The 26,956-nt window shown below is 33.3% G+C and overlaps 4 protein-coding genes across 11 annotated transcripts; all 4 read left to right on the top strand.

Annotated features, from left to right (window-relative positions):
- Positions 1 to 1,018: 1,018 nt before the first annotated feature.
- Positions 1,019 to 15,404, top strand: LOC108566151 (jmjC domain-containing histone demethylation protein 1-like). The gene is made up of 8 exons (XM_017925900.1): positions 1,019 to 1,414; positions 11,783 to 12,234; positions 12,293 to 12,758; positions 12,819 to 12,989; positions 13,045 to 13,204; positions 13,267 to 13,485; positions 13,543 to 13,733; positions 13,796 to 15,404. The coding sequence occupies exons 1-8, from the start codon at positions 1,358 to 1,360 to the stop codon at positions 15,134 to 15,136; spliced, it is 3,057 nt and encodes a 1,018-aa protein (XP_017781389.1). The 5' UTR covers positions 1,019 to 1,357; the 3' UTR covers positions 15,137 to 15,404.
- Positions 15,405 to 15,845: 441 nt separating this feature from the next.
- On the top strand, positions 15,846 to 19,169 carry LOC108566152. 5 transcript variants are annotated; one of them, XM_017925904.1, is made up of 6 exons: positions 15,846 to 15,914; positions 15,984 to 16,037; positions 16,589 to 17,405; positions 17,470 to 17,844; positions 17,898 to 18,395; positions 18,446 to 19,169. In XM_017925904.1, exons 3-6 carry the CDS (start codon positions 16,596 to 16,598, stop codon positions 18,758 to 18,760), a joined length of 1,998 nt encoding a protein of 665 aa, XP_017781393.1. In that variant the 5' UTR covers positions 15,846 to 15,914; positions 15,984 to 16,037; positions 16,589 to 16,595; the 3' UTR covers positions 18,761 to 19,169. The 5 variants fall into 5 exon arrangements, 4 of the variants coding, with proteins under 4 accessions (XP_017781393.1, XP_017781391.1, XP_017781392.1 ...); XR_001891200.1 differs by having other exon boundaries at positions 15,847 to 16,037; positions 16,586 to 17,405; positions 18,446 to 18,815; positions 18,956 to 19,169; XM_017925902.1 differs by having other exon boundaries at positions 15,847 to 15,914; positions 16,586 to 17,405.
- Positions 19,170 to 20,967: 1,798 nt separating this feature from the next.
- LOC108566164 (peregrin) lies at positions 20,968 to 24,959 on the top strand. Of its 4 annotated transcripts, none has more exons than XM_017925928.1 (9): positions 20,968 to 21,361; positions 21,412 to 21,621; positions 21,679 to 22,123; positions 22,177 to 22,577; positions 22,637 to 23,324; positions 23,381 to 23,802; positions 23,863 to 24,013; positions 24,071 to 24,704; positions 24,762 to 24,959. In XM_017925928.1, exons 1-9 carry the CDS (start codon positions 21,166 to 21,168, stop codon positions 24,858 to 24,860), a joined length of 3,246 nt encoding a protein of 1,081 aa, XP_017781417.1. In that variant the 5' UTR covers positions 20,968 to 21,165; the 3' UTR covers positions 24,861 to 24,959. The 4 variants fall into 4 exon arrangements, with proteins under 4 accessions (XP_017781417.1, XP_017781418.1, XP_017781416.1 ...); XM_017925929.1 differs by having other exon boundaries at positions 21,676 to 22,123; positions 23,381 to 23,793; XM_017925927.1 differs by having other exon boundaries at positions 21,676 to 22,123.
- Positions 24,960 to 25,436: 477 nt separating this feature from the next.
- Positions 25,437 to 26,624, top strand: LOC108566130 (ran-specific GTPase-activating protein-like). Its single transcript, XM_017925861.1, has 3 exons — positions 25,437 to 25,608; positions 25,719 to 26,139; positions 26,198 to 26,624. The coding sequence occupies exons 1-3, from the start codon at positions 25,591 to 25,593 to the stop codon at positions 26,413 to 26,415; spliced, it is 657 nt and encodes a 218-aa protein (XP_017781350.1). The 5' UTR covers positions 25,437 to 25,590; the 3' UTR covers positions 26,416 to 26,624.
- The last annotated feature ends 332 nt before the right edge of the window (positions 26,625 to 26,956 follow it).

Here is a 26,956-nt window from a genome sequence, read left to right as displayed (position 1 = left end):
GTACAATAAATAAGACAATTTTTAAGATTAGTTAGTTAAAATACCTTTTTAAACATAAGAATTGCAAGGCTTCCTGTATTAGATAGTATTTGGTCAGCTTGAAAAGAGTTAAACATTCGTACAATAAACATGACAATAGTTGAGACACCTCTGAAATTCTTTTAAAAATTACAGATATTGTTAATCAAATTAAATTAGTTTTTTTTTTCATTCGTTATGAACACACTTGTTCAGTATGTTAATCACATTAACAATAATATTGAATGTGTCTGATCAGCTTGACAAGACTTAATCATTCGTGCAAAATACACGACATCAGTTAAATGGAACACTTCTAAAAACTTTCTAACTACAGATTGTTGTTGAACGAATGTTACATATATTAAACGAGTTACTGATGTAAAGTTCTCCCATCATACTGATCTTGACCAGAACTATCAGTATTATTATCATGTCAATAGTAATAGTATTTGTGTTTAGTCAGTTTCGACTTTTTCCTATAATATACACGACATAGTTGATAGTCAGTTAGTTGGGACACCTGTGAAACTTTTCTAAGAAGAGGTTGTTGTAGAACAACAAATGCTACCTGCATAAAATGTATTCATGTAGATTTCTTCAGGCATACTGGCTGACCAAAGACAATCAATATTACTATCATATTAACTGCAATATAATGGTGTTTGATTAGCTTGAGAAGACTTAATCATTTGTACAATAAACATGAAAATATTGAAGATCAGTTACATGAAGCAGCTCTAAAATTCTAACAATTATAGGTTGTTGTTTAACAAAGGCTATCTGCATTAAATAAGTTAATGTTGTAAACTTATTCTGTCATACTGACTGGCCAGAAATTACGCCAACAGTAATATTAATTCCGTTTGGTATTATAAGTAAAATATATATGATTATCAACTATGGTTAGTAGTTGGAACACCTCTGAAAACCTTCTAAGAAATACACATTGTTGTTAATTCGTAGTAGATGAGAAATAAGGAGAAAACATGTTCTACGTCTCCGCGTCCGTCAGATTTGACGTGTGCGTATGAAACGGACGGTCAGGAGGGACGGGCAGGTGACAGATGCGGATGCGCGCGCACCCTCGGTGCTGCCTCAACTTGCCGCTTATTTTTAGTTCTTTGGATCGGGGCGCGGAGTGTGGACGTGTTTACGTGAAAATTACGTGGATCGTTTAGGAAAAGTTTCGCGAGATACGGACGGAACGGAACACGGGCTACGACAGGCACACGGCACCGACCGAAGGAAAGGAATAAGCTCTGCTCTGTGCGGTGCAGTGCAGTAAGTGTGCTTGGTTGGCGGCGTATTTTTCAAGTGTCCCGATCGCCGACGCACGATGTCCCAGCAGCCGCACAGCCCGACGCCCAACAGGCGGCAATCCTCCAGGCAATTGGTAAGCAAACCTCCATCCTCTCTCACCCATCGTATTAACACGCCAACTGAGAGACGCCATTACATCGAAAAATTAGATCACGTCCTCCGTGCACACACATGCATATACATCTACACACTCATATACTAGCACCAACACCGACACAATCGCACGTACCCCGTGTCTGTCCATACTGCAATGGCTCTTACACACAATCTTCTCTTTATTTATTTACTACACACGCATATAGTATTTATCTGTAGGCTAGATAGAGATAGAGAAAAACAAAGATAAAGAGACTAACATCTGACTAATCCACCCGCAATACATGATCATACCTAAATCCTCTATTCCATCACGACATGCAAATGAGAGTCCGAGGAAAGTGCATCGCGCTAATCTTCTCCATCCTAAGCTTGACCAGATCTCGACGCGTTTCTGTTTACTTTTCCTTGTTCATTGCATCAATTATATCGTTTGTTGTCTTTTTTTGTTTTTCCACTTTAGCTGTGCGCACACACAAGTTTTCTATTTATGTAACAATTCCAACGGAGCGCGATGCCATTGTGCCGAATTATATACGCGATATTCAAATTCTTAGCGTGTGTATATTGCCCATATAAACATGTCGATTGTTCTTAAGATTATTGGATTGATGGGCAATAATAGGAAATGCAACCTGTTTTTTGATTTCTGCGTGCGTACGTCATGCGGTTGCTATTGTATGTCAGTTGGTCGGCTACGTGACAATAGCTCCTCGAGATTTGTCTTCAAGAGAAAATCAAGGACGGTGCAACATTTAAACTTTTTTTAAATTGGAAATGATAATAGCTTTTTAGTTGATTTTCTTATGCGCGGATTAAGGATTGTGGATTTGACAGACGAAATGTCAATATACTTAATAAAAAATGTTGCTATTATGTCGTCTTTGCAAGTGATTTACAATATAATTGTTGTGCGTACTTAGTCATTCATCATTTCAATCATTTTATTGTTTATAATTTTCGTATTACAAATATAATTGTATTTGAATTGTTACTTGAGAGATAAGGATTAATAATGAGTTTATGGATTAAGTAGAATATGCTTGCAGTCAATTGTAAGATTTCTAATTTTACGTTTTAGCTTCTTTTTTTTTTCTAACAAGTGAGCTTAATCTGCAAATGACCGTATACTAATGTCATATTACATAATGTCTATTTAGATGAAACTATTAAGCTAGAATCAAAGTTTAACGCATTGATGTATTGATTTGACAGGTTAAATGTCATTTTATATAAGTTGAATTAAGTTTTATAGTTACAATCATGTACGGAATTCTGAATGAAATATCAATAGATTTAATCACGATTGTAGATGTAAACATCTTTAGAAATCAATCTATTGATAAACTACAAATGATTGTACACTTTCATAATTGATTGATGTTACATTTTAATTAGTTTGGTGCACAATTTATTTGTACCAATTATTTTGTTATCAATTTGTTTCAAAGTTATGCAGTTAAAACCAAGGGTTTATGAATTTGATAGTTTAAATGTCAATGCATTTAATAACGATAGCAGACTATATTTATACTCTCTGAAATTACCTGGTGAATTTCTAAGATTATTTTTTAAACTTAATTATTTAATTCAATATGTACATGGTCGTATTCTGTAATAATTAAATAGTATGTAACGTACTTATACAACTTTAATATTACTACAACTTCTAATTTGCTAAATGTTTTATATATGATTATCTTGTAACTTCAAGTTAATTACAATATGCGTCTATTCTTTCGTGCTCGAAGTGTCAAAGCTATTAAATGTGAATTTAGTCGACTGTTGAGATCACTTATAAATTTACGTATGATTTTACGTACTTGAACATCTGCAGGATCAGAACTGACATGCTTATCTAAATACTTGTGGTAACTAATACCAACAATTAATATTAGTAATTATTTTAAGTTTGTATGAAGATCAAGATTTGACTTACATAATTATAAATTTATGAAATTAGTTGCTAAATAGCATTAATTTTTTTTTGTAATGTATACAATTTCCTTATATGAAATATCATTACTTCAGTTAATAAATTGAAGTGGGCAAACCATATATAAATACTTTTGAATTAATATGTTGCACGTTGTTTTCATCATTTTCATATTAGGTTTTTTTTTAACGATATTTCTTTCTGTGTATATAAAATCCGAGGAAATTAAATTCTTACTTCCACATATTTATAGATATGTAATCGATAACTTGTACTTAGTTTAAAAGCAGCGCATAATTGCTTATTTCTACTTTCTTATAAAATATCGCTGAATGCAAAGTTCCAACTCTTCGAATCAATATTAATCATAAAATCGAGTATTCATAATTTCTTGAATTGCGAATTACTTGAAGCGATCAGTACTCAACGCTGGACAAATTTAACAGTTGAAACGTAGTCAATATGCTATGTATTTTATAAGAGGTATTTGGACTCTCGTCTCTAAAACATATACCTTCTTCCGGTCACATGTACGTGTGGTCCTAGAATTGCGCGTATGATTTATTATGCGTATTTACTTTATTGAAGTCATTATTTAGGACTGCGGTAATATTTATATACCCAGTGTGACCATAGTTGTATTTATTGTTTAGTTCTTTATGACATCCAAAAGGCACGTTTTCCAAATCCCTATGGTGATATTGAACCATAACAAGTGGAGATACAGTCACATTTTACATTTATTTTTCAAGCATTGTTCATTTTCATTGTTTTCATGCATATATTTTAAATTATTATTATTAATCAATAACTATGAAAAGTAAAATTATTTTTATGTTCCATTTTTCTATTTTAATACATTAAATTATAAAAATAACATCTTATCACGATCATATACATTTTTATTGAAACTTCAACTAATTTAAGAAAATTTCTATCAATTCGGTAGAAAGCTTTCAACTAATTTCATTACATTTAATTTATCTATTTTTGAAAGTTCCAAGGTTGTTCTATCTTAATTACGTATTAGGAAAGATGAAGCCTATAAATATCTTTATTGATCAAGAAATAAACAAATCTATCTATGTATTATTAAAAAAATATCACTTATTTCACATTAGTTTTCAATTACATTTTTCTTAAGAACAAAAAAACATTTTCAGTTGCCATGAAATATTGAATATAATACTTTTCTAGGAATTAACAATAAAGGTACCGAGGAAGTCATTCATACCTTCTGAACTTTGATATACAATTTCTCAAGGAAGACATTATCACATCCCTATTATCTTTTATGACTTTAACTAAAATTGGCGTGCAATGATTTTTTTCCCTTATGTTTTTATTTTCCTATTGATTCAATAGAGATCAATATTTATTCTTATAAAATTAAAACATCGATACAAAAGATGTTTTATGTAACAAATAGGCTCAATTATACACGTGCATGACTGAGGAAAACGAACGCACCGAAACAGCTGCTGACCGGTCGTTTTTGTATGAAATAAAAGGTTTCAAACGCGGAAATGTACAAGTTTCTGGGAAGTCTCAGATCCTAAAGAATATAATAATGAACATATTATAAAAGGGCAAGTAAAGACATTTTTTTCTGATCATGGATTTACACCAAATAGCATCAATAAATATATTTTCAGATTCAAACTTACCAAAATGTTTGTCAAGGAAGTACAGTGGAACTTCGCTTAACGATAATAATCCATTCCAAAATTTTTCCGATATAAATGAATGTAAAATACAATAATACAAATAATCATTTGGAAAATGATGTAACAAGCGCACAATTCGGGATATTGCGAAAAATCGCTCAATAAGTGATTTGCTCGCATCACTCGATATATGAGGTGCTCGTTAATTGATCTTCCACTGTAATTGTAAAAAAAACTATGAAAATATGTGTGCCTAAAATGTACATTTAAGAACTTAATAATTTATAAGAAATGTAGTAAACAAATAGGGTATCTTTTAGAAATAATGTTTATGTAAGTTTTATAACTGCAAGAAATTGTATAATTGATAATACATTTGGTAGATTAGGTTTACGTGAAGAGTCGGTACCTTTAATGTTAATTAATGTTAATGTTAATTTATACAATAAAATGTGTAAAAAAATTATATTTATAATAATTTCTTATTTATGAATATTAGTTACTTGAAAAACTTCTAAAATACACACATGGAATATTCATAACAGCATATTATCATGAATTCGTTAATTTCTCTATTAACAGTTTATTGTCTCCACAGTTCCATGTATTTTATTTAAATCTTCAATATATAGTCCGAATGAGTGGACGATAACCTTTTCAGAAACCATTCAAATATCTGACTGGATATGTAAACATTTTATAGTGTGTTTAAAATTTAAAAAAAATGGAGATAACGTGTGTCCACAAATAAATAAACATATTCACTCGAATCGACACGAATTAGTACGTACTTCAGAATAATTTGGTAGTTAAACGTGTGTTTTGATACATATATATCAATATGTGAATTGTTATGTAAATGAAAATAAATGCATTTAATAAATACAAATGAAAATAAATTAATTTAATAAATGCAAATGTGCATTTATTTTAATTTGTGAACTAATTAATAAGTCATACAATCAATCAATGAGTTGTAACTTAATTTGTTTCACCGGAGCTGCCAACTTATTCTGCAAAGTGATCGTGATCTACTCGATCTTTTGAAATGAAGTTAGTTTTTTACTCTCCGTCTTACTAGCGGAATATTTGAAATAAGAAATATTTTTTACCTGTTCTTGATCGATCAAAAATCTCTTCGCTATCGACCAATAAGTTGGCCGCACTTACTCTAGGCTTGATCGGAAAATTCAGTCCATTTATTTTTCGGTGATTTTTAAATTTACCCAGTCATATACATAAAACACATATTAACCAATCACATTTTTATGTCGTGGGATGAGTTGATTGATTTATAATACAGTTATGAATTGTGAAAGGCGGTGGTACACGAAAGGTACCACTTTTTAAATATGCCTAAGGGGGTGGTGCAACTCGTATTGTAACACCTTTTAATTGTATCTTAATTTTCTAGAAAATGTCCAAGAAAGAGAAATTCTAATCAGCAAATTCTTTAAAACTATGCAATTTTTATTGTTATTACAATTTTTTTTGTGGTTTGGGTCTAGAATTCTAGGAATTACAGGTTCTTCAAATTACTTAGAACTTAAACTGCTGTGTACTTTAAATCCAGCATATTTATAATATATATCCATTATAATAAAAAAACCACTTAACTTATTATTGGGTAAAGTAAAAAGTTCTGAGCGTTCTGTCCAATACATCGAGACCAGCCTTATGCAAATGGTTCCAAATGGTTTTCTGGCTAATCGTCAGTTCCTGGGCAATGGTCACAAGCCGTTTCGACTTGACGATTTCCATGATTTTATCAACATTTTCGACGATTGGCCTACCAGAGCGTGTCTCATCTTCGACGTCCATATTCCCAGAACGGCAGCATTGGAACCAACGTTTTGTCGTTGTATTCGATACTGTATTGGGTCCACAAACAACACAATTTTTTGGCCACTCGCTTCGATTTTCCCCTTAGTCGTAGTGGTACTGAAGAATGTATCGAATTTTCTCTTTTTTACCTTCATTTTGGAACGCTCTAACACATAACTGCACTCACTAAACACAAAACTTTTAAAGAACTTTTTTAATGCGTTATGCCGTCTTTAATTCGCAGTATTGAATGACAAGATACAAGGTATACATCGTGAGATATGGCTCACTACTTCTAACGAAGAACTTTTTACTTCACCTAATATTCATTTTATCTTATATCACTTACCTATTAAGCGAAATGTCTGAAAAATGGGAACTTTTATTTTACATAATTCAAAAGAGTAACAGTGTGTATTTTGTACTAAAAACATTCTAAAAATATTAAATTAAAGTACTCATTTAGTAACTTTTATCGGTTTTTGAGAATAAAGTCGCTGAAATCTCTTAAACGAAAATCATTAATAAATAATATAGAATCTCGACATGATTTCAATTTATCTGATTGCAATGAAGTTGTAATGTTTTTTTCACTATGTATTGATGCGCAACTACATTAAGCAACGAAATGAACTTTAAATATTGCAAAATCTTGTACATCCACGACAAACATTATTAGTGCAGAAACATACAACTCATCTATTGCTTGATATTGCACAGACAATAACCAATCAATTTTCATAAATGTTTATATTCATTATGTACATTAGTTATTTATATTATTTAAGAATATGCACAGATTGATTGATGTAACATAATATTGTCATAAAATTATAATTAAATTATTTTAATTACTAATTTGTATTAAACCTAAGTTTATAGGATCGTTAAATATGATTTACCAATTCATTTTAAATTGTAATAGCACTATTTGTTTTATACCGGACTGTACATACAAAGAGATGCAGTCAAGTTTGTTTATATGTTCAGTCCGGGAAAAGAAACGATCAGATGTATTATAAATAAGAATCATATTTATGTGTACTACTCTCATCGTCTCTCGTTATGCAAAACGTCACTCATTAAGCGAGTAATTTATCTTATAATTCATTTTTCTCGTTAAGCGAAATTCTCGTTATGCGAGGTTCCACTGTATAACAGTTGGAAAAAAATCTATAGGTTGATTTTCCTCTTGTATAGTGTGTAAAATAATTCTTTAAATTTGTCTATGTGGGAACTCCTCCGTTACAGAAACGTGACGAATCGAAGACACAACTAATTACCATCACTAAATATAAAGGGAATATAACACGTTTTGACATATGCACAATTATTCACGTTTACCGATATATTAATAAGTTACAGTAGAACCTCGCTTAACGAACATAATCCGTCCCTTACTCGTTAAGCGAAAGACATTTTCCCATAAAAATTAATGTAAAATACGATAATGCGTTCCATACCGAAAAAAATAAAAATTTATATATAACGTTATTAACATAAAATTAATTATTGCAAATAATATGTCCGAAGACAAGTTTAGAATGTGTGTTCACAAACGATACTATGTCACAACTAGAATAACACCAGGAATTGTTTTCTCATTCAAACACGGTGAAGCGAGTTTACGCCTGACTACATTTGTTTATATTACTTGTATCGATCCGGGATCTTTGTGGTGGTCTCTTTATACTTTTAATATTTGTTTATATAAAAAAGCGTACATAGTTTGTTTATATATTATAATAATGCTTGGACACAATACAATTTTGTTTTGATTTTACAGCAAACACAAATTATATTTGCAAATTATAGTCGGTTATACAAAAAAAACGAAAATGTTTAATATATACAAAAATACACATAATTCTTCTCTTTTTCTCGTCACTCGTTATTTGAAAAACTTTTACGATATTACATAAACGTTTCTGAAAATCTTTAATTATTTAAATCAAATTTAACAAATCTTTTATTATAGAACATTAATTTATGACTTAATGTTTTTTGGTTACAATTCCACTCCGTATTACTTTCTATTTATATCAACAAAGATAGATATAAAACAATAGTATATTTGTGTTTAAGCAACTTTTATCAATTTTTTATGTGCGATATTGTTTGCATTTTATTATACACATCTGTAACATATTATACGATAGGATGAGTCATAAAACTATTCTAATCAATAGATTTGGGAGTTCTAGGAATTGATTTTTTATTTCACAAATATGTGTGGCACAGATATATATGCACATCCGTTGGTTGAAAATGATTTAGATCAGTGTTTCCCCAACCTTCTTTCTGCCATATCCCACCTAAGCTTAAGTAAAATTCTTATGTCCCCTATGTAACATATACATAATTCGACGAGTCGATTTTCGAATTTCACATTTCCTGACTGTGGGCGATGGGAAATATTGATTAAGGTAAAAATTATTTAAAAAAATAGGTTTTTTTTTTAATAAAGCAACGAACATGATTTTTTTTTGTTATATTAAATCCCAATATATTGGTTTGTTATTTAAAAAAATCGCGTATATAAGCTTATATAAGCATGAAAAATATTATTGATTGGAATTAATTTATTTATTAGTACTTTTTATATACATCGAACACTCAAAATAATTATTATGTGTATATATACGGTATTGTTTTTATATTTAAGACGAATCATGTTTAGTTTAACATGATTCGTCCAATGTTTATCATAAATTAAAAGTACACCCAAGTTGTTTATTGAATCTAGATTAACTTTATGTTTACTTACATAGGGTGTCCCAAAATTAACGAAATCCGATATTTATATAATTTGTTAATATATTATTTCCATAATATCTTACCCCAATTTCTGATTCAGAAATTTTTCTGAGAATATCAAATATGCAATAAAAATAAGTTTATTATGTTGTACAGAATTAGGAGTTTCTGCTGTAAAAAAATGATTTGTTTTTCAAATGTGTAATCTCATGTATTTAATTATAGATTGTAATTTGTAGAATATAAAGAATTTCAGTACAATTTATTAAAAAAAAATATTGGCCCAAAGGTAAAAAAAAATATTCTATTTATAATATAATTATAAATATTATAGAAGATTTGAAATCAATTTCTTAAGAAACCTTTGGATTTTTTATTTTCAATTAAATTATGTTATGTTATCTTTTTTTATTTTCAACTTAATTATAATTTGCTAGAACGAATATATTGACTTTACAGAGTTTTTACTAAGCTCACCATTAAATAGTATTGTTCTCACTATTCGAAATGTATGTTTACATATGATAAACAAAGGCGCACTGGCTATTGTTTTTCCTGATAACGATAATATTTGCATACAAACTAAAAATGTTTTTCTTTGGTTTTTAACACAATAATGAGATTTTTTATTACAATAATGGTGTTTGTATTTGTTACTACATTTTTTAGTATATATGCAGTTTTATGACTTATTACGCTACTAAATTCATTTTTTTTTTATTTTGTAACTTTTTTAAATTCAAAATGTTGTACTAATTACAATATTTGTTATAGCATTGTAACAATATGTGAGCGTTGTGTAATATTAAATGTTTGAATACTCCTATTAAAAGGTAATTTGTAGTCAACGTTGTCTCATTATTTTCATGTATCCAATTTAGATATAATTATACAATGCATAGCAAAAGGACCTCTCTCATTAGCCTTTGAATGCAATTAGTTTATATAACGTATATAGTTCTGCCAACTAATAAATCCTTTGTCTTGCAATCAATAAAACTTTTATGCAACAAATATGAATGAATAAGTATTTTAAGAAATACTTTAATATGATTTTGAATCGCTGTGCTGTGAAAGCATCACAGATGTATCGCAAAAATTTAAAAAATCGTTAATTAAATTATTTTTCAAAGAAGTGCAAAGAACAATCAGCTTAAATATCAAAATTGAAACATCATAATAATTTAAGTGTGCCGACGAAGTTTAACTATATATTGAAGCAATCTGCTTTTTCCTATATATACTAATGTAAAATACGATAATGCGTTCCTTGTCGTCAAAAAATCACAAATAACATGTCTGAACACAAGTTTGGAAATATGTGTGATCATATATAACACTTAGATGCAAGTAAAATGACTACTTTTTATATTTGTTTTTTTAAAAACCGTACATAGTTTGTTTATTTACTATAATAATGGTTAGACACAATACTTTTTTCTTTTGTTTTTACAGCAAACATAAATATATTTGCAAAGCATAATCCGCAATAAACAAAGATGACAAAAGCAATCAATTATGGTTAATATATTCAAAATATACACATAAAATGTGTACACAAGTTTTGAAAATGACAAAGCAGGCGCACAATTCGGAACTTTGCTTCATCACTCGTTATGAAATTAGATGTCAAAACCGGTTTGTGATAATACGGATAATCTCTAACTGTAATTGACAGATGTTTTCTTCTTACTTTCGCAAAAATCCGGATTCAGAAATTTTACTCAAGCGATTTGAAAGAAAATTTAATATATGATTTCTAGATTTTAATATAGGAGCCTTTTTTTAAAGGAGATGATGAAAAAGTGTTTCAATAAATTGTGTGTTGTATATCAAGTAAAATATTTAATCAAACATGTGCCTGCATAAGTCCTATTCTATTTCGACTATGGATCTGTTTACAAATGCAAATACGATGCATAATAATATACTTGAATTTAATATTAAAAAGTGTCTTTTGTAGTGATTTCTTTAGAATAAATTGATGAAATTGGAATATATATATATATATAATCTAGTAATTGTATTTGGAGGTTTCTCTCTAACAGGTTATCAATGTTTTATTGTTTATTGAAAGTAATTGTCTTTGAAATGATTGAATTTAATTTGTAATTGCCATGGTCGTGTTTGCTAACATTAGTTTATTATTTTTTGTTAACAGCGTGAAAGGAAACATAAGAAATTATACTCAGAAGATTGGGCGCTCGGGGATGATGAAATCGAAGGACGCAGGTCATTTTCTCTGCAGGAAAAATTGGATGACCCTGGCTTCGCTGCCCACAATATCGTTAAAGAAATGCACGGACAAGAACTCACTGTTGCGTATTTGCAAAGACACGGTTTCAATACGCCCTTGCTTTTTAAAGAAAAGTCCGGACTCGGTCTGAGGGTACCGACGAATAACTTTACCATAAACGACGTCAGGATGTGTGTTGGATCCAGACGCATCCTGGACGTCATGGACGTAAACACTCAGAAGAATAGCGAAATGACTATGAAGGAATGGCAGAAATATTACGAGGACACGGACAAAGATCGATTACTGAATGTTATATCGTTGGAGTTTTCTCATACGAAACTGGAGAATTACATACAGACACCAACGGTGGTTAGGTAAATATGCGGTTGTAAGAATATATCCGTTAATATAGCTAATTATGTTTGTATTTAGACAAGTTGATTGGGTGGATTGCGTGTGGCCGAGGCACCTGAAGGAGAGTCAGACTGAAGCAACAAATTTGTTGGAAGATATGAAATATCCTAAGGTCCAGAAGTACTGTTTAATGTCAGTGAAAGGATGCTACACAGATTTTCACGTCGATTTTGGTGGAACCTCCGTCTGGTATCATATCTTGAAAGGTGGTAAAGTCTTCTGGCTCATACCGCCCACAGAACCTAATTTGGAACTGTACGAGAAATGGGTTCTTTCCGGCAAGCAATCGGACATATTCTTCGGCGACACCGTAGAGAAATGCGCAAGAATTGAACTTAAGGAGGGTAACACATTCTTCATCCCAACTGGTTGGATACACGCCGTTTACACACCAGTCGACTCGCTGGTGTTCGGCGGAAACTTTTTGCATTCCTTTGGTATCGATAAGCAACTAAAAATTGCGCAAGTCGAAGACACGACAAAGGTAATAAATTCGATTAAAATAACATTATAATAAATATATAATTGTATGGTTATTTCGCAGGTGCCTCAAAAATTTCGATATCCCTTCTTCACTGAGATGCTTTGGTACGTTCTAGAACGCTACGTTCATTGCATTTTGGGAAGATCTCATCTCTCGAGCGGTACGGATGTTGTGATTCCTCCTGAACGACCGCATATTCACTTAACACATTCCGAGCTGCATGGCCTTAAGGTAATTAATACATCACAGTTAAAAGTGTTTATATTTATTTTAAAATTATTTCTAGGCTATCGTGTTTTATTTACACATGCTTCCACATAACAAGAAGAACGTACCAGATCTAATCAAAGACCCAGTCGCGCTAATCAACGATGTTAGAACGTTGATTGGATTACACAGACAAGACTCTCGAGAATTAGCCATTACTGGTCGCCCTATTTTAACTGGTATATTATTTAACTTTGATAATTATTGTAATGTTAATCCATAATGTTTTTGCTCTAAATAGTTGCTGAGGAGCAAGAGAACAAAATGAAGCAGCCTCTTATAAAGTCGATGCAAAAAACTCCACCAACTTTCAAGGGTCCCGCAAAACCGTCAACCCCGAAAACTCCTAAGGGACCGCCTGGGGCTAACGACAAGGGTGGACCACGAAGAAGGAGGACCAGATGCAAGAAATGCGAGGCGTGTCAGAGGAATGACTGTGGAGAATGCAGTTTCTGCTTAGGTAATAATATTATATACACTTTAGATTACAGTAATTTGATTGCGTTTATTTTTAAAGATATGGTGAAATTCGGTGGACCTGGTAGAGCCAAACAAACGTGTAACATGCGTCAGTGTTTACAACCAATGCTTCCGGTGACTGCTGCTTGTGTGCATTGTGGATTGGACGGTTGGGGACAAACGCCAATTATACCCCTTCAGAAAGGTCCTCAAAGATGCGAGAGTGCCAGCAGTTTAATGGAATGTTCCGTAAGACTTTGCATTTACGTTTATTGTCGACTCGATGTGCTGATGGTTGATGTTTTTTGTAGGTTTGCTACGAGATCGCGCATCCAAATTGTGTTCACCGACTGTGTTCCCAGTTTTCTGGTTACATTAACGAGGATATGCCTAATTCATGGGAATGCCCGCTGTGCTGTAAACTCGGAAAGAACTCGGATTACCGGCCTAGGCATTTCAGGGCACGCAATAAATCCTCAGATATGCGGCGGATGTCAATAAGTTCGGACGCTTCCAGTGCATTGGATATTAAGCAAGAAAAGGATGCTTGCAGTGATAGTAACAGTGATAGCGAGAAGGATAGAAAGGAAAGTGTGCCAGTGAAAAAGCGCCGATTAAGTGATCAAGAGGATATAAAACCGGTAATTAGTGCGAGCGTAACGCCGACGCCTTCTCCGACGGTGACTGCTGGAAACAAATTGGCTGTGCGCATGCACTTGGCCCAGCAAATAACCAGCGGCACCAACAGACTGTTAAAGAAACCGATGTACGTGGTACGTCCCACACCGATCTCAACGGCAGGACAATTGTCCGCAGCCAGCAACGCTTTGGACCGCAGAATAATGATACCAGTGTTTAAATATTTGTATCCTAAAGATCTTTATACGTGCAGTTTGGTGTGCAAAACTTGGTCCACGTTTAGCATCGATCCTCAGCTGTGGAAGAACATGAACTTCTCGCAGAAGCACATAACGTCCGATCATTTGAAGGGAATCGTGCGCAGACAACCGGAAACATTAATACTCGATTGGTGCACAATCAATAAATATCAGCTACCTTGGCTGATCCAGAGAACCCCGTGCCTAAAAGAGTTAAGCCTGATTAGCGTTAATTTGCATCCGGTGATTGCACTGAGAACGTGTTATTGTGCCCAAATACAGGTGCTCGACCTGAGTTTTGTTACTGGATTCAATGATTCTGCCCTCAGGGAAATCTTAGGACCCAATAATGACTCGCGACAGGTCTTCACCGATGAGAAAATACGTTTGCGCAATCTGCACACGTTGAGGATGGCTGGCACCGATATCACGGACATCGCAATGCGTTACGTAACTCAGTATTTACCTAATTTAAAGCACCTGAGCTTGAGTTCTTGCGCTCGTATCTCAGATGCTGGCATCGCCCAGCTAAGCACGAAACCAGCTAACACTGTCACAAATTTGATTTCGCTCGATTTAAGCCACTCCAAGCTGGTGACTGAACAGAGTTTGGAACATTTAAGTAAATGCGTGAATCTTGTTAAGCTGGACCTGAGGCATTCCGCCCAAGTGTCCACGCAAGCTCTGATCAAGTTTGCAGCTAAAAGTGACAACAATTTACAGGTACGCGACATAAAACTCGTCGATCGCAGACAGACTAAAGTTAACATCTAATTAGTGACTCCAATATTAAACAGCATTTAACCTGTGCAATTAACAAGTTGGTGGTTACAAGCAGGAAATTTAATAAAGAAGTGCAATTGTGGGTCATCTCCACCAACATACATATATATATATATATTTTCACGTAGTTCCCTTTTAAATTTTCACCTTTTATCGAATTGACAAATCGAATTTCTTTCATTTTTTTTTGTATCGCCGCTGATTCGTGGTACACATATACATGTGTTTTTATTTTTACATAATAGATTATTTACAAACACAACACATTTTTATTATGTATTTATTAATTATATATATAAACATATTTTTTCTTGTATTATCACATCATTTACATGTGGTATTATTTGTTACACCAAAGAGTGTTCTGTTTATTTTTATTATTATTTTTTAATAGATTTATTATGTTTATTTAAAACTTAAAAATGTGATTATTTTTAGGAAAATATATTTATAAAAAAATATAAAATAGAGAAATGAATAAAGGAAGATATTTTGCATCTACAAAATTTCGTTTACATGAACACTTGTACGCCATCATTTTTTGTAACTGTTGATACTTGAAGTAAGTGTACATAGAATATATGCAAATGTACATTAATTATTATTTCATTTTGTATCGTTAAGTATGAAATATAAGCATTTGAATATCGTAGTTTGAAGATTTATTTATGAGTGGTGATTTTCGCTTACTTTCTGTTGGTAGCCGTGTTCGAGGGCATTGGAGGGCATGCGCTGCTCACCTGTCCAGAGACCGTTTCATCCGTTAAAAGTAAACCTTCTGTTTCTGCTATACTTATATTTATTTTACATTGATCTTTGTGTTCGTTTATTTTATTAGTTTATTTAATTGAACAAGCAAACAGCTTAATGGACAACAGGCGATAAAAATTTGGTAAGAAAATGTTAACCTCAACATTTGAATTGTTTAAAAAAGTTAACAGTTATTTGTCAACGTAAATTCTATTTTATTTTAGTTTTTTGTTTCAAAGCATGCATTTTATGTTAACATACTTGATTATTGAATGATATAGCGGATTTTATGATATTAAAAATATTGTATTCAGTTTTCTAATTGGATTCATATACAATTATTGTCTAATTAAAATAAAAAACAAAATTATTTACATGTTTAGTGTGATGATATCTTTTTAAATTATTAATATTTAGTGTTTGCTACTCCCTTAATTAAAATAATGTATTGTGAGTAATAATAATAATAATTCTGGTAATTTAATTACATTAACATATAAATTGAGATTTTTATTATTATCATTACTTTCTTCTACTAAATGGTGCTTATCTGTCTCATAAATTGAGTTATAAACGGATAAGTTGGCGACCAGTAGTTGTCACATTGAAGCTTATGGCTATTATTAATGTATATCAGATATTGTTCACCATCATCTCAATAACGTTTTGCATTTTGATTTTGTTACTAAGAAGTGCTACGATGGCGAAGAGGCGACGTAATCGAAGGAATCGAAAAAGGGCGCACAATGATAGCAGGCAGAATGACAGTAGTTATCATGCAGAAACGCTGCAACAGGAGTTTGCTCCACAGGTGCCTAACAACTCCATCATTTCGACACCCCTGAACACACATAAGACGCCTGTCGTCGTCACTCCCATTAAAAACACGGAGACCACACCCCGCGTCCTCCGCAGTAATTCATTGGTGCTTCGTAAGAAGATCAACATAGACACCGCGCGCACTAGAAGTAATTCGTTCGTGACACCCAAAAACAGGAATTTGGCAAAGATCCGAAACGACAATTTAAACTGTACGAACCTGAATATGCTGTTTGAAGAGAAGCTTCGAGATTCGGTAGAGAGAAACATGAAACCACAGATGGTTGCTTCTTCTAACTTTCTGAATACTCGCGATATTAAGTTTGATAATCTTATGAAGAACTCGATATCGTGTTACACGAAAGAGGCGAGCCCAGTTTGCGAGAAGGCCGTGGTCAAGGTGGACGTAGGCACGCAAACTGCTTATTACAACAATTCCATGGAATACGACGTTCACAGCTTTGCGCAGATTTTTGAAACGCCCAAAAACTTATATGCTGAAAAACCTGTGGTTGCCACAAATATCGTGCCGAGCAGCGGAGATACACGTTTCTCACCATACTGTGCACCGAGTTCGACTCCGATTAAAATATTGAAGAGCGGTGAAATTTTCTCCGTAGCCAAAAACTTCATTAACAATCAAATCAATGAAAAGAACTCGTTCAACTATGATTTCACTGAGACTCACAAGGTAATTTTGTTGTCCATCCCCTGATCTCTCTTTTAATTAATCATCAGGTTCAACTGGTTTTTAGATTAATCGCGATGAATTTGATAATCCAATTTTTAATAAAAATAGGGTATTCTCAATAAACAAGAAGCGTTTCTATAAAAGCATATCACCAAAGGTGGCACGCAATGCGTACATTAAATTATGCAACAAAAAGAATGTTGAGAATGTGGTACCTAAAAGGAGCCCCAAGTCAGAATATGTAATTCCTAAAAGTTTTTCGCCGATCAAGCGATGCTCGGTTGAGCGAAACTCCTCTTCTTCCATCTTAAACTTTGTTAATACTAGTTCATCGAGTTCGTTAATATCTAGATTTCGGTCTTTCCATAAAAAGCATTCGTCAAAATGGGCGGACAAAATCATAGAAGTATGTTCGTGGTTCGGAATTTCGATCAAAATGGTAACAACATATACATGAGCATTTTGATTTAATTTGAATGAATATCTGTTTAGGGACTTTTGGCCATGTATAACAAAACGAAATCAGATGCAACGCTTTCGCAGTGTACCTGTGACGATTATAAATCGAAGCTGGATGAGATCTGCAAAAAAATGTCTGAATTGGATGAAGCGCATCAGAGAGAAGTGAGTGTTCTTAACAAGGAGGTAGCAGAGCTGCGGATGGAAGTTAAAGACTTATCGCAGTTGCGTCAAGAATTGGAAGCGATTAAAGTGGCTTTGGCCAATACACCTAGGCCTAGTCTCTGCGCAGATCATACACCTAAACCACCGCCACCTCCACCTCCGTTCATTTCAATGGCCGCTGCACCACCTCCTCCACCGCCGCCGCCTCCTATTCCTCCTCCAATGCCACTATGCACGAGCACTCCGATCAGTAGAGGCATTAAAATCAATCGGAATGCCGCTAAAGAGGACAAAGGTGACAAAGAAAATGGACGTCCGGTAATCTCTTTAGATGACATACTTAAAGTGAAATTACGCAAAGCTGGGGTAAGTTTGCATCTGAATCAAGGGAATAGTAATCTAAAATTGAATCTTAGGATCGTGGTCAAACTCCTAAATTGCAGCGCCGTTCTACGCAACCAGTAATATCGATGGATATGTTGAAGCAGGTGAAGCTTCGACCTGCTTCTAGACCATCAACTCCTACCTTTGCTGAACTGTCGTTGCCCAGTACGGGTATTTCCTCTCCTTTACCTACAAGTCCCGCATCCAGTCTAGTAAAAATGCTCAATAAGGTAGACACAAACTCTTGCAGGGTGAAGCGTTTGAAACGTGTCGGTGCTTACAGTTCCGATGATCTTTCCAGGCGAATGCACCAATTTAGAACTCGAGAGCACGGCGGCTTGGCTTAACACTCAACGACATGTGAAATCCAGATGATGATGAAGAAGAAAGTTTTCATTTAGCGTAAGTTAAATAGTTCAATTCTATTTTAAATTTTTGTAATGCAAATTGTAAATTCAGAATTGAACAATTTTCCATATACATTCCACATATATATGAAATTTTCTCGTGTCCTGATTTTGGTTTCGATTTCGTGTTTTTAGAAATTTAGAAAATTTAAGATGCAGGAGAGCGAAACGCGCGATGTTTAATAAATTAAATGATTATCACGTCCCCCAGTTTCAAAACAAATGTCAAAAACTTACCACTCGCCAACGCCATTGTTATTACAATGATACGCACAAGTGGAGCGTCTTAATCTATTTACATATATTGTGTTTTGTGTGTAATCTATATTTTTTTTTGTTAGAAAATAGTCGCCCAAATTTGCACAAAATATTTATTTATATACATTTGCATTATTTATATTGTGGTCGTCGTCCTAGCAAACTATTTATTGTATATTTTTTTATTATATTTAATCTCTCGCCTGTTGAGTGAAATTGTAAATATATGTTCGTTTATTTGTAGAGTTATTTCTTAATATTATTTATATGTTGGATTACTTAAGTTTGACTTTGTTCCTTATCTAATAATTCGTTTGTTTCCTTGTTAATATGTATATACTTGTTTGTGTTTTATCGTGCTTCTTATTATGTTCTTTAACATTTATGCGGGAATTGAATGAATTATATATATAAATGGACGTACTATTATAATTGTTTGCGAATTATTCAAACAATACTGCTTGCAAACATTGTTATTACAGAAATGCAATTTCTTAAATTTATATATATATATTATTATTATTTTTTATTTCCAGAGAGATTATATATTTAATGTTGTGAGAATTTTATATAATCAAATTATATTACTTGTGTGAAACACCAGAACAGTTTTGGACTGAATTTGCAATATTATTAATAAAGAATATTTTATATTTCAAAATTCAAAAATAGTCTGTGACTATTTATTATTTGATCCTTCTTCTTGAAAACTGGTATAGGTTTTAATGTCCATTTTTAATCAATCAAAACAACCATAATCCTGACAGTTTCAAAATCCCGAACATTTTAGGTGTTGTGAAGTCTCATTAGTTGGGAGGAAATTAAAGAAATTAATTAAGTTTTACATAACTTAATTCGTTACTTGGTCAATTTAAAATTCATCTGAATTAAATTATTATTACGGGTTGGGAGTTGTGATTAGGAGTAAGGTTTTGTTATTAATGATGATTAAACGTTGTCACGGAATTCGGCATTTGTTTATATGAAAAAAGTATCCATTATGATTTAAGATGGGAAGATTCTTATGTGCATATAAAGGTACTCGGAGTATTCAAAAAGGTATTATCCGTATTCCTACGTATCAATGGGATTGTTTACGATTGGTCCCTTTTACTTATATAACAATAAGACGTATAGACTAAGTGTCTTCGTAAATACTTATTTTGTTTTTTTCTATATTAACAATAACAATTATAATAATGGTTGGACACAACCAGGGAGACCAAAGTGAATACATTTTTTTGAGGGTAGTACCAACTATTCACTTTATAACGCTAGTAGAAAAGAAGATATTTCGGATGAAATCGGAAGCAATCGAAATCATTCGGAACCTTTTATTATAGTCAGATATTGTCAAACAGATTTCAGGTGTTATTGCAATAGTCTTCAGCAAAGTTGGGTAATGTTCCGAGAAATATAATAACAGTAAGCAAATAATATTCATGATACAAATATACATGGTACACCGGAGCGCTTAATGAGCACCAATGAGAGGAATGGGATTAATGTATTTTTAAGAATACGTGATGCGCCCATATGACTAAAATAAAAATGCTGTATATTTCAATCAAAAGTAATCCGTTCGAAATCCCGACAATCAAAATCCTGACTATATCAATCTCAAAGTTGCGTATTTTTTTTATTATTTTAAATTTCAAATTATTTGGCGCTTTTATATTTGCTGGTACATGTGGCGCCGCGTTATGTGCTCTCCATGTACTAAGGAACGCCACCGCAGTGGCTATACAACAGATTTCTCATATGACTTGGTCCCCCTGGATTTGAAAAAATAATACTGAAAAAACTAGTACTGACTACAGTTGGCAGTACTTATAACTACTGGGTATTCGATGTAAACTTTTATATTTACAATTGTCAAGCGTATATTTTGACGCAAGTGTACGTTGATTTTCGATTTTTGTTTGTTGCATTATTTAAAATGAAATATGTTATCATTATTGCTTACCTTTCTTGTAGTGTTAATTTAGTGTAGTGTAGAGTGCTAAGACCAATTATTATTACGAACATGGCGTGGAAATGGTTTATTTAGTAGTTCCGTGATTGTATATTAGAACATAACCTAAAACATGGGATTGGATTTTGATATTTTGGAGCATTGCAAGAAAGTGCGAGCAGAGCATGGACCGCCCTATGCATGTCCAATACAAAAATGTGGGAGGACATATAAATCAGTGTGTGGTCTGCAGTATCACCTGAAAAGTTATGATCATGATAATCCTACCCCTGAAACACCAAAACCTGTTACTCCAAAGAACAAGAAAGGTTTGTTATTGTTGCTATGTTTACTACACTATTTATAACTTATTTTATAGGGAGATCAAGGGTTGCAAAGGCTCCACCTCCACAACCAGTATTTACTGCACCAGAACCACTAACCTATGAGGAAGCTCAAAAGATGGTTCAATTTGAATTAGGTGGTCATGTGGTCAGGTTGAATATCAATGAAGATATGGAGGTAGTTACCAATGATGAATTACCAGATGATGATAGTGGAATTGATGCAAAATCTGAAGATATTAAAGGTAATATATTGTTTTTGTATTATATTTGTTTATATTATAGAAAATATGTTTCAGAAGCTCATGTGCCATTACCAGAAGCAAGTTACAAAGAAATGGAGAATTACAACATATGTGATGCTCCCGCCAGGCCCAATGCCTATATTAGGTTCATTGAAAAAAGTGCTGAGGAGTTGGATGGTGAAGTTGAATATGATGTAGATGAGGAAGATACAGCTTGGTTACAATTAATGAATAAAAAACGTGAGGATATTGGTTTAAGTCCTGTTTCTGTGGATTCTTTGGAATTACTTATGGATAGATTGGAGAAGGAATCTTACTTTCAAGCTTCAGTCAATGGACATACTGGAAGTGTAGTTGATGATGATGCTGTATGTTGCATTTGCATGGATGGAGAATGCCAAAACACCAATGTAATTTTATTCTGTGACATGTGCAATTTGGCAGTGCATCAAGATTGTTATGGTGTACCTTACATACCTGAAGGCCAATGGCTCTGCCGACGGTACGGTATTCAAAATATTAAATTTGTGGATATTTTTTAATTTATATTTTCAGATGTTTACAGTCACCAAGTAGAGCGGTTGATTGCGTTTTATGTCCAAATCAAGGTGGAGCATTCAAACAAACGGACAGGAGTGAATGGGCTCACGTTGTTTGCGCCTTATGGATTCCTGAAGTTCGATTTGCTAATACCGTCTTCTTAGAACCTATCGATTCTATTGAAACTATTCCATCAGCGCGTTGGAAGCTATCGTGTTATGTCTGCAAACAGAAAGGAGTTGGTGCTTGCATTCAATGCCATAAAACCAATTGTTATTCTGCGTTTCACGTGACATGTGCCCAGCAGGCTGGACTTTACATGAAGATGGATACAGTAAAAGACAGTGGTGGTGATTCGCAGCCGGTCTTGGTGCAAAAAATTGCATACTGTGATATTCATGCCCCACCTGAATTTAGTAAGTTCATTACGATAGTACTTTAACAATAGTAGATGTTTAACAAAATATTTTATCAGATGATGCTAAAAAGGACGATGCCAAAACCAAAATGAAGCAGGCTAGAAAAATGTTAGCCAAGAAACGAGGAACTGTACCTGTCATTCTGATTCCCACAATACCACCAGAAAGAATCCAAGAGATTGGATCGCTCGTAACTATACAGAAAAAATCTCAATTCATTCAGCGCCTAATTGCATACTGGACATTGAAAAGGCAATTCAGGAACGGCGTGCCTTTGTTGCGCAGACTTCAGAGTGCACAAGGTGGCACCAGGGATTCCAATACAACAAACGTAGATACTTTGGAACTTTGCAGACAACTTAAGTACTGGCAGTGCTTACGTCAAGATTTGGAAAGGGCGAGGCTATTATGTGAGCTAGTTAGGAAACGCGAGAAATTAAAATTAGAATTGCTGAAAGCAACGGAGAAGACGCTTAATGTCCAGCTGCGACCTTTAGAAGCGAGTCTGAGAAAGATATTGGAATTGATCAGTGCAAAGGACACTAACGAGATTTTTAGCGAGCCTGTAGATTTGGAGGAGGTTCCTGATTATACAACTGTTGTCACGGATCCAATGGATCTCAGCACCATGCGTTTGAAATTGGAAAATTCCGAATACGAAAGTTTAACGGTGATGGAAAAAGATTTTGATCTGATGATCGCTAATTGTTTAGCTTACAATAATAAAGACACAGTATTTTATAAGTAAGTAAGTTTTCTTTATCTAAGCGATAATGTTTATAATTTTTGTTTGCTTTTAGAGCGGGAATTAAGATGCGCGAACAGTGCGGGGCGATCTTTAAACAAGGTAAGAAAGATCTTGAAGCTGCCGGTCTGTTGTCTATTCCACCACCACCAGAACCAGTAGTGGTAGAGAAGGTTGAGGAAGTAGTTGAAGTTAAACCGGTTGTAGCTGAAATAAAAGAAGTTACTTCCGTGGAAATTGATAAGGCGTTTGAAGCTCTTAAAGGTAAAAAAGGTGCTGAGATTCTTGTCAAATTGGAGGATCTGATGGCAAAGAGTCACACTCTTAGGCACGGTATGCAAAGAGCTAAACGAGTGAAGATGATAAGGTCGGAAATGATGAGAATTCGCAGGGCTTTAGCACAAGCTACTGATAGCTCACAATCCGATGGTGAAACCGAAGTTGCGGAATCCAAAACGCCCTCGCAAGGTAGCAGCGGTAAATTGAATCAACTTTAAATATTAAAATTTATATTTATTTTTTGTTTTTTTGCCTTAGCTGGTGCATCTCCTACCGGTGTCAATAGAAGAACTGCTGTTCTGTTTACTAGAAAAGCCCAAGCGGCTTTAAAGAAACCAGCGGACGAAAAAGAAATCGGTACCGAAGATGTACCATCACCTGTTAAAGCTGCTCCAGCGCCTGCCAAGACGTAATGTCTTAATCATTGATGTATATGTCAAATATATTATTTTTTTCTAATTTTTAGAAAGAAAAAAGGCAGACCCAAACGAGTAGTCGATACATCAAGCACAACCAATACAACGGCAAGTGCAACAACCTCAACAATACTATCATCTGTTAGTTTAACAAAATCTGAAGAAAATGTAAAGAATAGCAAAAATAACATGCCAGATTCATTTCGCGTTTACAGAGCTCGTCAGCAAAGTTCTGGGGATGAGAACAGTGATAGCGGCACAAGCCTCTCCACTTGCTACTCCCGAGAATTATCAGAGATTGAATCGGACGATGACTCCGATACATGCCACAGTATTGAGGAGGCTGCTGCTCCAGATGACGATGAGGAGGAAGGTAGCGATGCGGAACACGGGGACAACAGTACATCCATTAAAGGAAAACTCAAGCCTCTCCAGTTGGTCTGGGCTAAATGCAGAGGCTATCCTTGGTATCCCGCATTGATTATTGACCCCGAAATGCCGAAAGGCTATGTATATCAAGGTGTTCCGATTCCATCGCCACCCAAGGACGTACTTGCTCTGTCCACAAACTACAATGAGCATGTCTACCTGGTGCTATTCTTCGATGCAAAGCGAACCTGGCAGTGGTTGCCGGCGGAAAAGTTGGAATTACTTGGTATCGACGAGGAACGAGACGAATCAAAAGTACATATATTTACTACACTAAAGAATTAGTATACTAATTAGAATTGCTTATTTTAGGTAAACGAACCGAGGAAGCCAACGGACAAGAAGGCTGTCAGAAGAGCTTATCAGAATGCACTTAACCATCAATCAATAGTGAAAGAGAAGGAATCATAAAATGTATTTTTATTTTTTTTTACTTGTTTCAAACAAAAATTTAAAGGATATGCGTTACGTTTATTGAAGAGAATATTTGAAAAATATTTATTATTTTTACGTTGTTTGTATTATTTACTCATTTACCAGCTCCAATCCTTTTTTTTTGCATATCCTAAAATCAATCTTATAAATCAAAGGGTTGACAAATTAATCACATGAACATACTAAATTATTTAAATAATATTAATTTGATAGTCATAGACAAATGAAAAAAAAATAACGTATAAATAAAATGAAAAAAAGTTACAATTTACATTTTTAGTTTATTTGTAATTATGTTATGTTGTTATCTTTCAAAATTGTGAATCCAAATTCAATTTTTACGAGAAAAAAAGTCAAATAACAGGCAGCATAATTACAACAATGCTAATATTATACAAACAAAATGTATTTTACTTTCATAAAAGAAATACTAAAGTTTAAGGTGATAAAAGTTCAATGCAGAAAGACTAGTGAATAAGCCTTTATATCATTTCGCTTTAGTACTAGTTCAGAAATAATTAAATAATATTTTGATTTTTTGAAACGTAACATTTTTAGAAATATATAATTTTCCCGCTTCTTAGTGTCAAATTTCGAAATGTCAACAAGTTGCTTTCCGCAACGGACACATTGGGACACATTGTTTTCTTTGACGTTCAAAACTGAAGTATTATAAGTAACGTTATCGAAATATTTAAATTGAAAAATGGCTGAAGAAGTAAAGGTATTATTCCAATTATAATTAATAAACTTACTCTTACGCATCAAACAGTTTGCAACATTCGTTTACATTTAAAAAAATATTTGAGGTTATCTTGGAATTTAAATTTTCAGGATGCTGGAGATCGTAACCGTTCAGTAAGTGACGCTTCAGATAGTGAATATGATCCACAGTATGCACCAATTATTACATTACCTGAAGTTGTGATACCCACAAATGAGGAGGAAGAAGAAGTTGTCCTGCAAGTGAGGTCAAAGCTATACAGATTTGATCGTAGTGATGATATACCAGAGTGGAAAGAGAGAGGTACTGGGGAGCTGAAGATGCTAAAGCACAAAGTTAACAAGACTGTGAGAATTGTAATGCGCAGAGATAAAACGCTCAAGGTGTGTGCAAATCATTTCATTACACCTTTGATGGAGCTGAAACCAAAGCCAGGATTAGACAAAGCTTTTGTCTATAATGTTCCTGCAGACTTCACAGACGAAGAAATTAAAAGTGAATGTCTGGCAATAAAATTTGGCACTGTTGATAGTAAGTTTATCTATAAAAATATGAATAAATATATTATAAATAACTTATTAATTTATAGTTGCAACCCAATTCAAAACTGCATTCCTCGAGTCACAGCAGTTTGTATTAAAAGAGTGCAAGTTGTATAATGGGGAAGCAGATGGGGTCACTTCTAGTGAAGATGAGGAAGAAAGTGAGGATGATGAGGAGCCAGAGGCTATTGAGAGTAATGAGGATGCTAATGAAGTGATTGAAACGCTTAAGGATTTGAATGTTACCAAACCAGATGAAAAATAATATGATATTCATTTAAGCTGATTTTAAACATTTTTTTTTTAGATTTTTGATTTTGACACATTTTTGTCAATATTTTTTATACATTCCATCGTCGGGAATTTCAATTCTTGTTTCTCATAGTTGAATGCGTGAAAAGAAAGTTTTTCGTTTGAATACTATTGTAAAATAAAAATACAGTAATTTTATAAATAAAACATATTTTTCAAATACTTTCGTTTGTTTTTGTTCAATCGTATTTTCTATATTTAATAGCACTCAGTTTTTACGTTACTTTTAACTAACTGCCTTCTCATGAAAACTGAACTAACTAGAATTAATATTATTTGACAAAATTAGTAAGGAAACTATCTTTTATATAGGTTACTTACTAAATAGTACGCTTATTTGCGCGGATTAATAAAAAATAGTACATAAATAAACAGTTAATTTAACGCAACGTTTATTAATAAACTTTGTTACAAAAAAATCATTCCATCTAAAATATTTGTGTAATAATTTAATAAGCATCAACAAACAGTTTGACAATAAAGCAGTCATTAAT

This window comes from Nicrophorus vespilloides, unplaced genomic scaffold (genome assembly GCF_001412225.1).
Source record: "Nicrophorus vespilloides isolate i.1.1-1 unplaced genomic scaffold, Nicve_v1.0, whole genome shotgun sequence".
Classification (NCBI taxonomy): domain Eukaryota; kingdom Metazoa; phylum Arthropoda; class Insecta; order Coleoptera; family Silphidae; genus Nicrophorus; species Nicrophorus vespilloides.
This window is presented reverse-complemented; position numbering and strand designations above follow the sequence as displayed.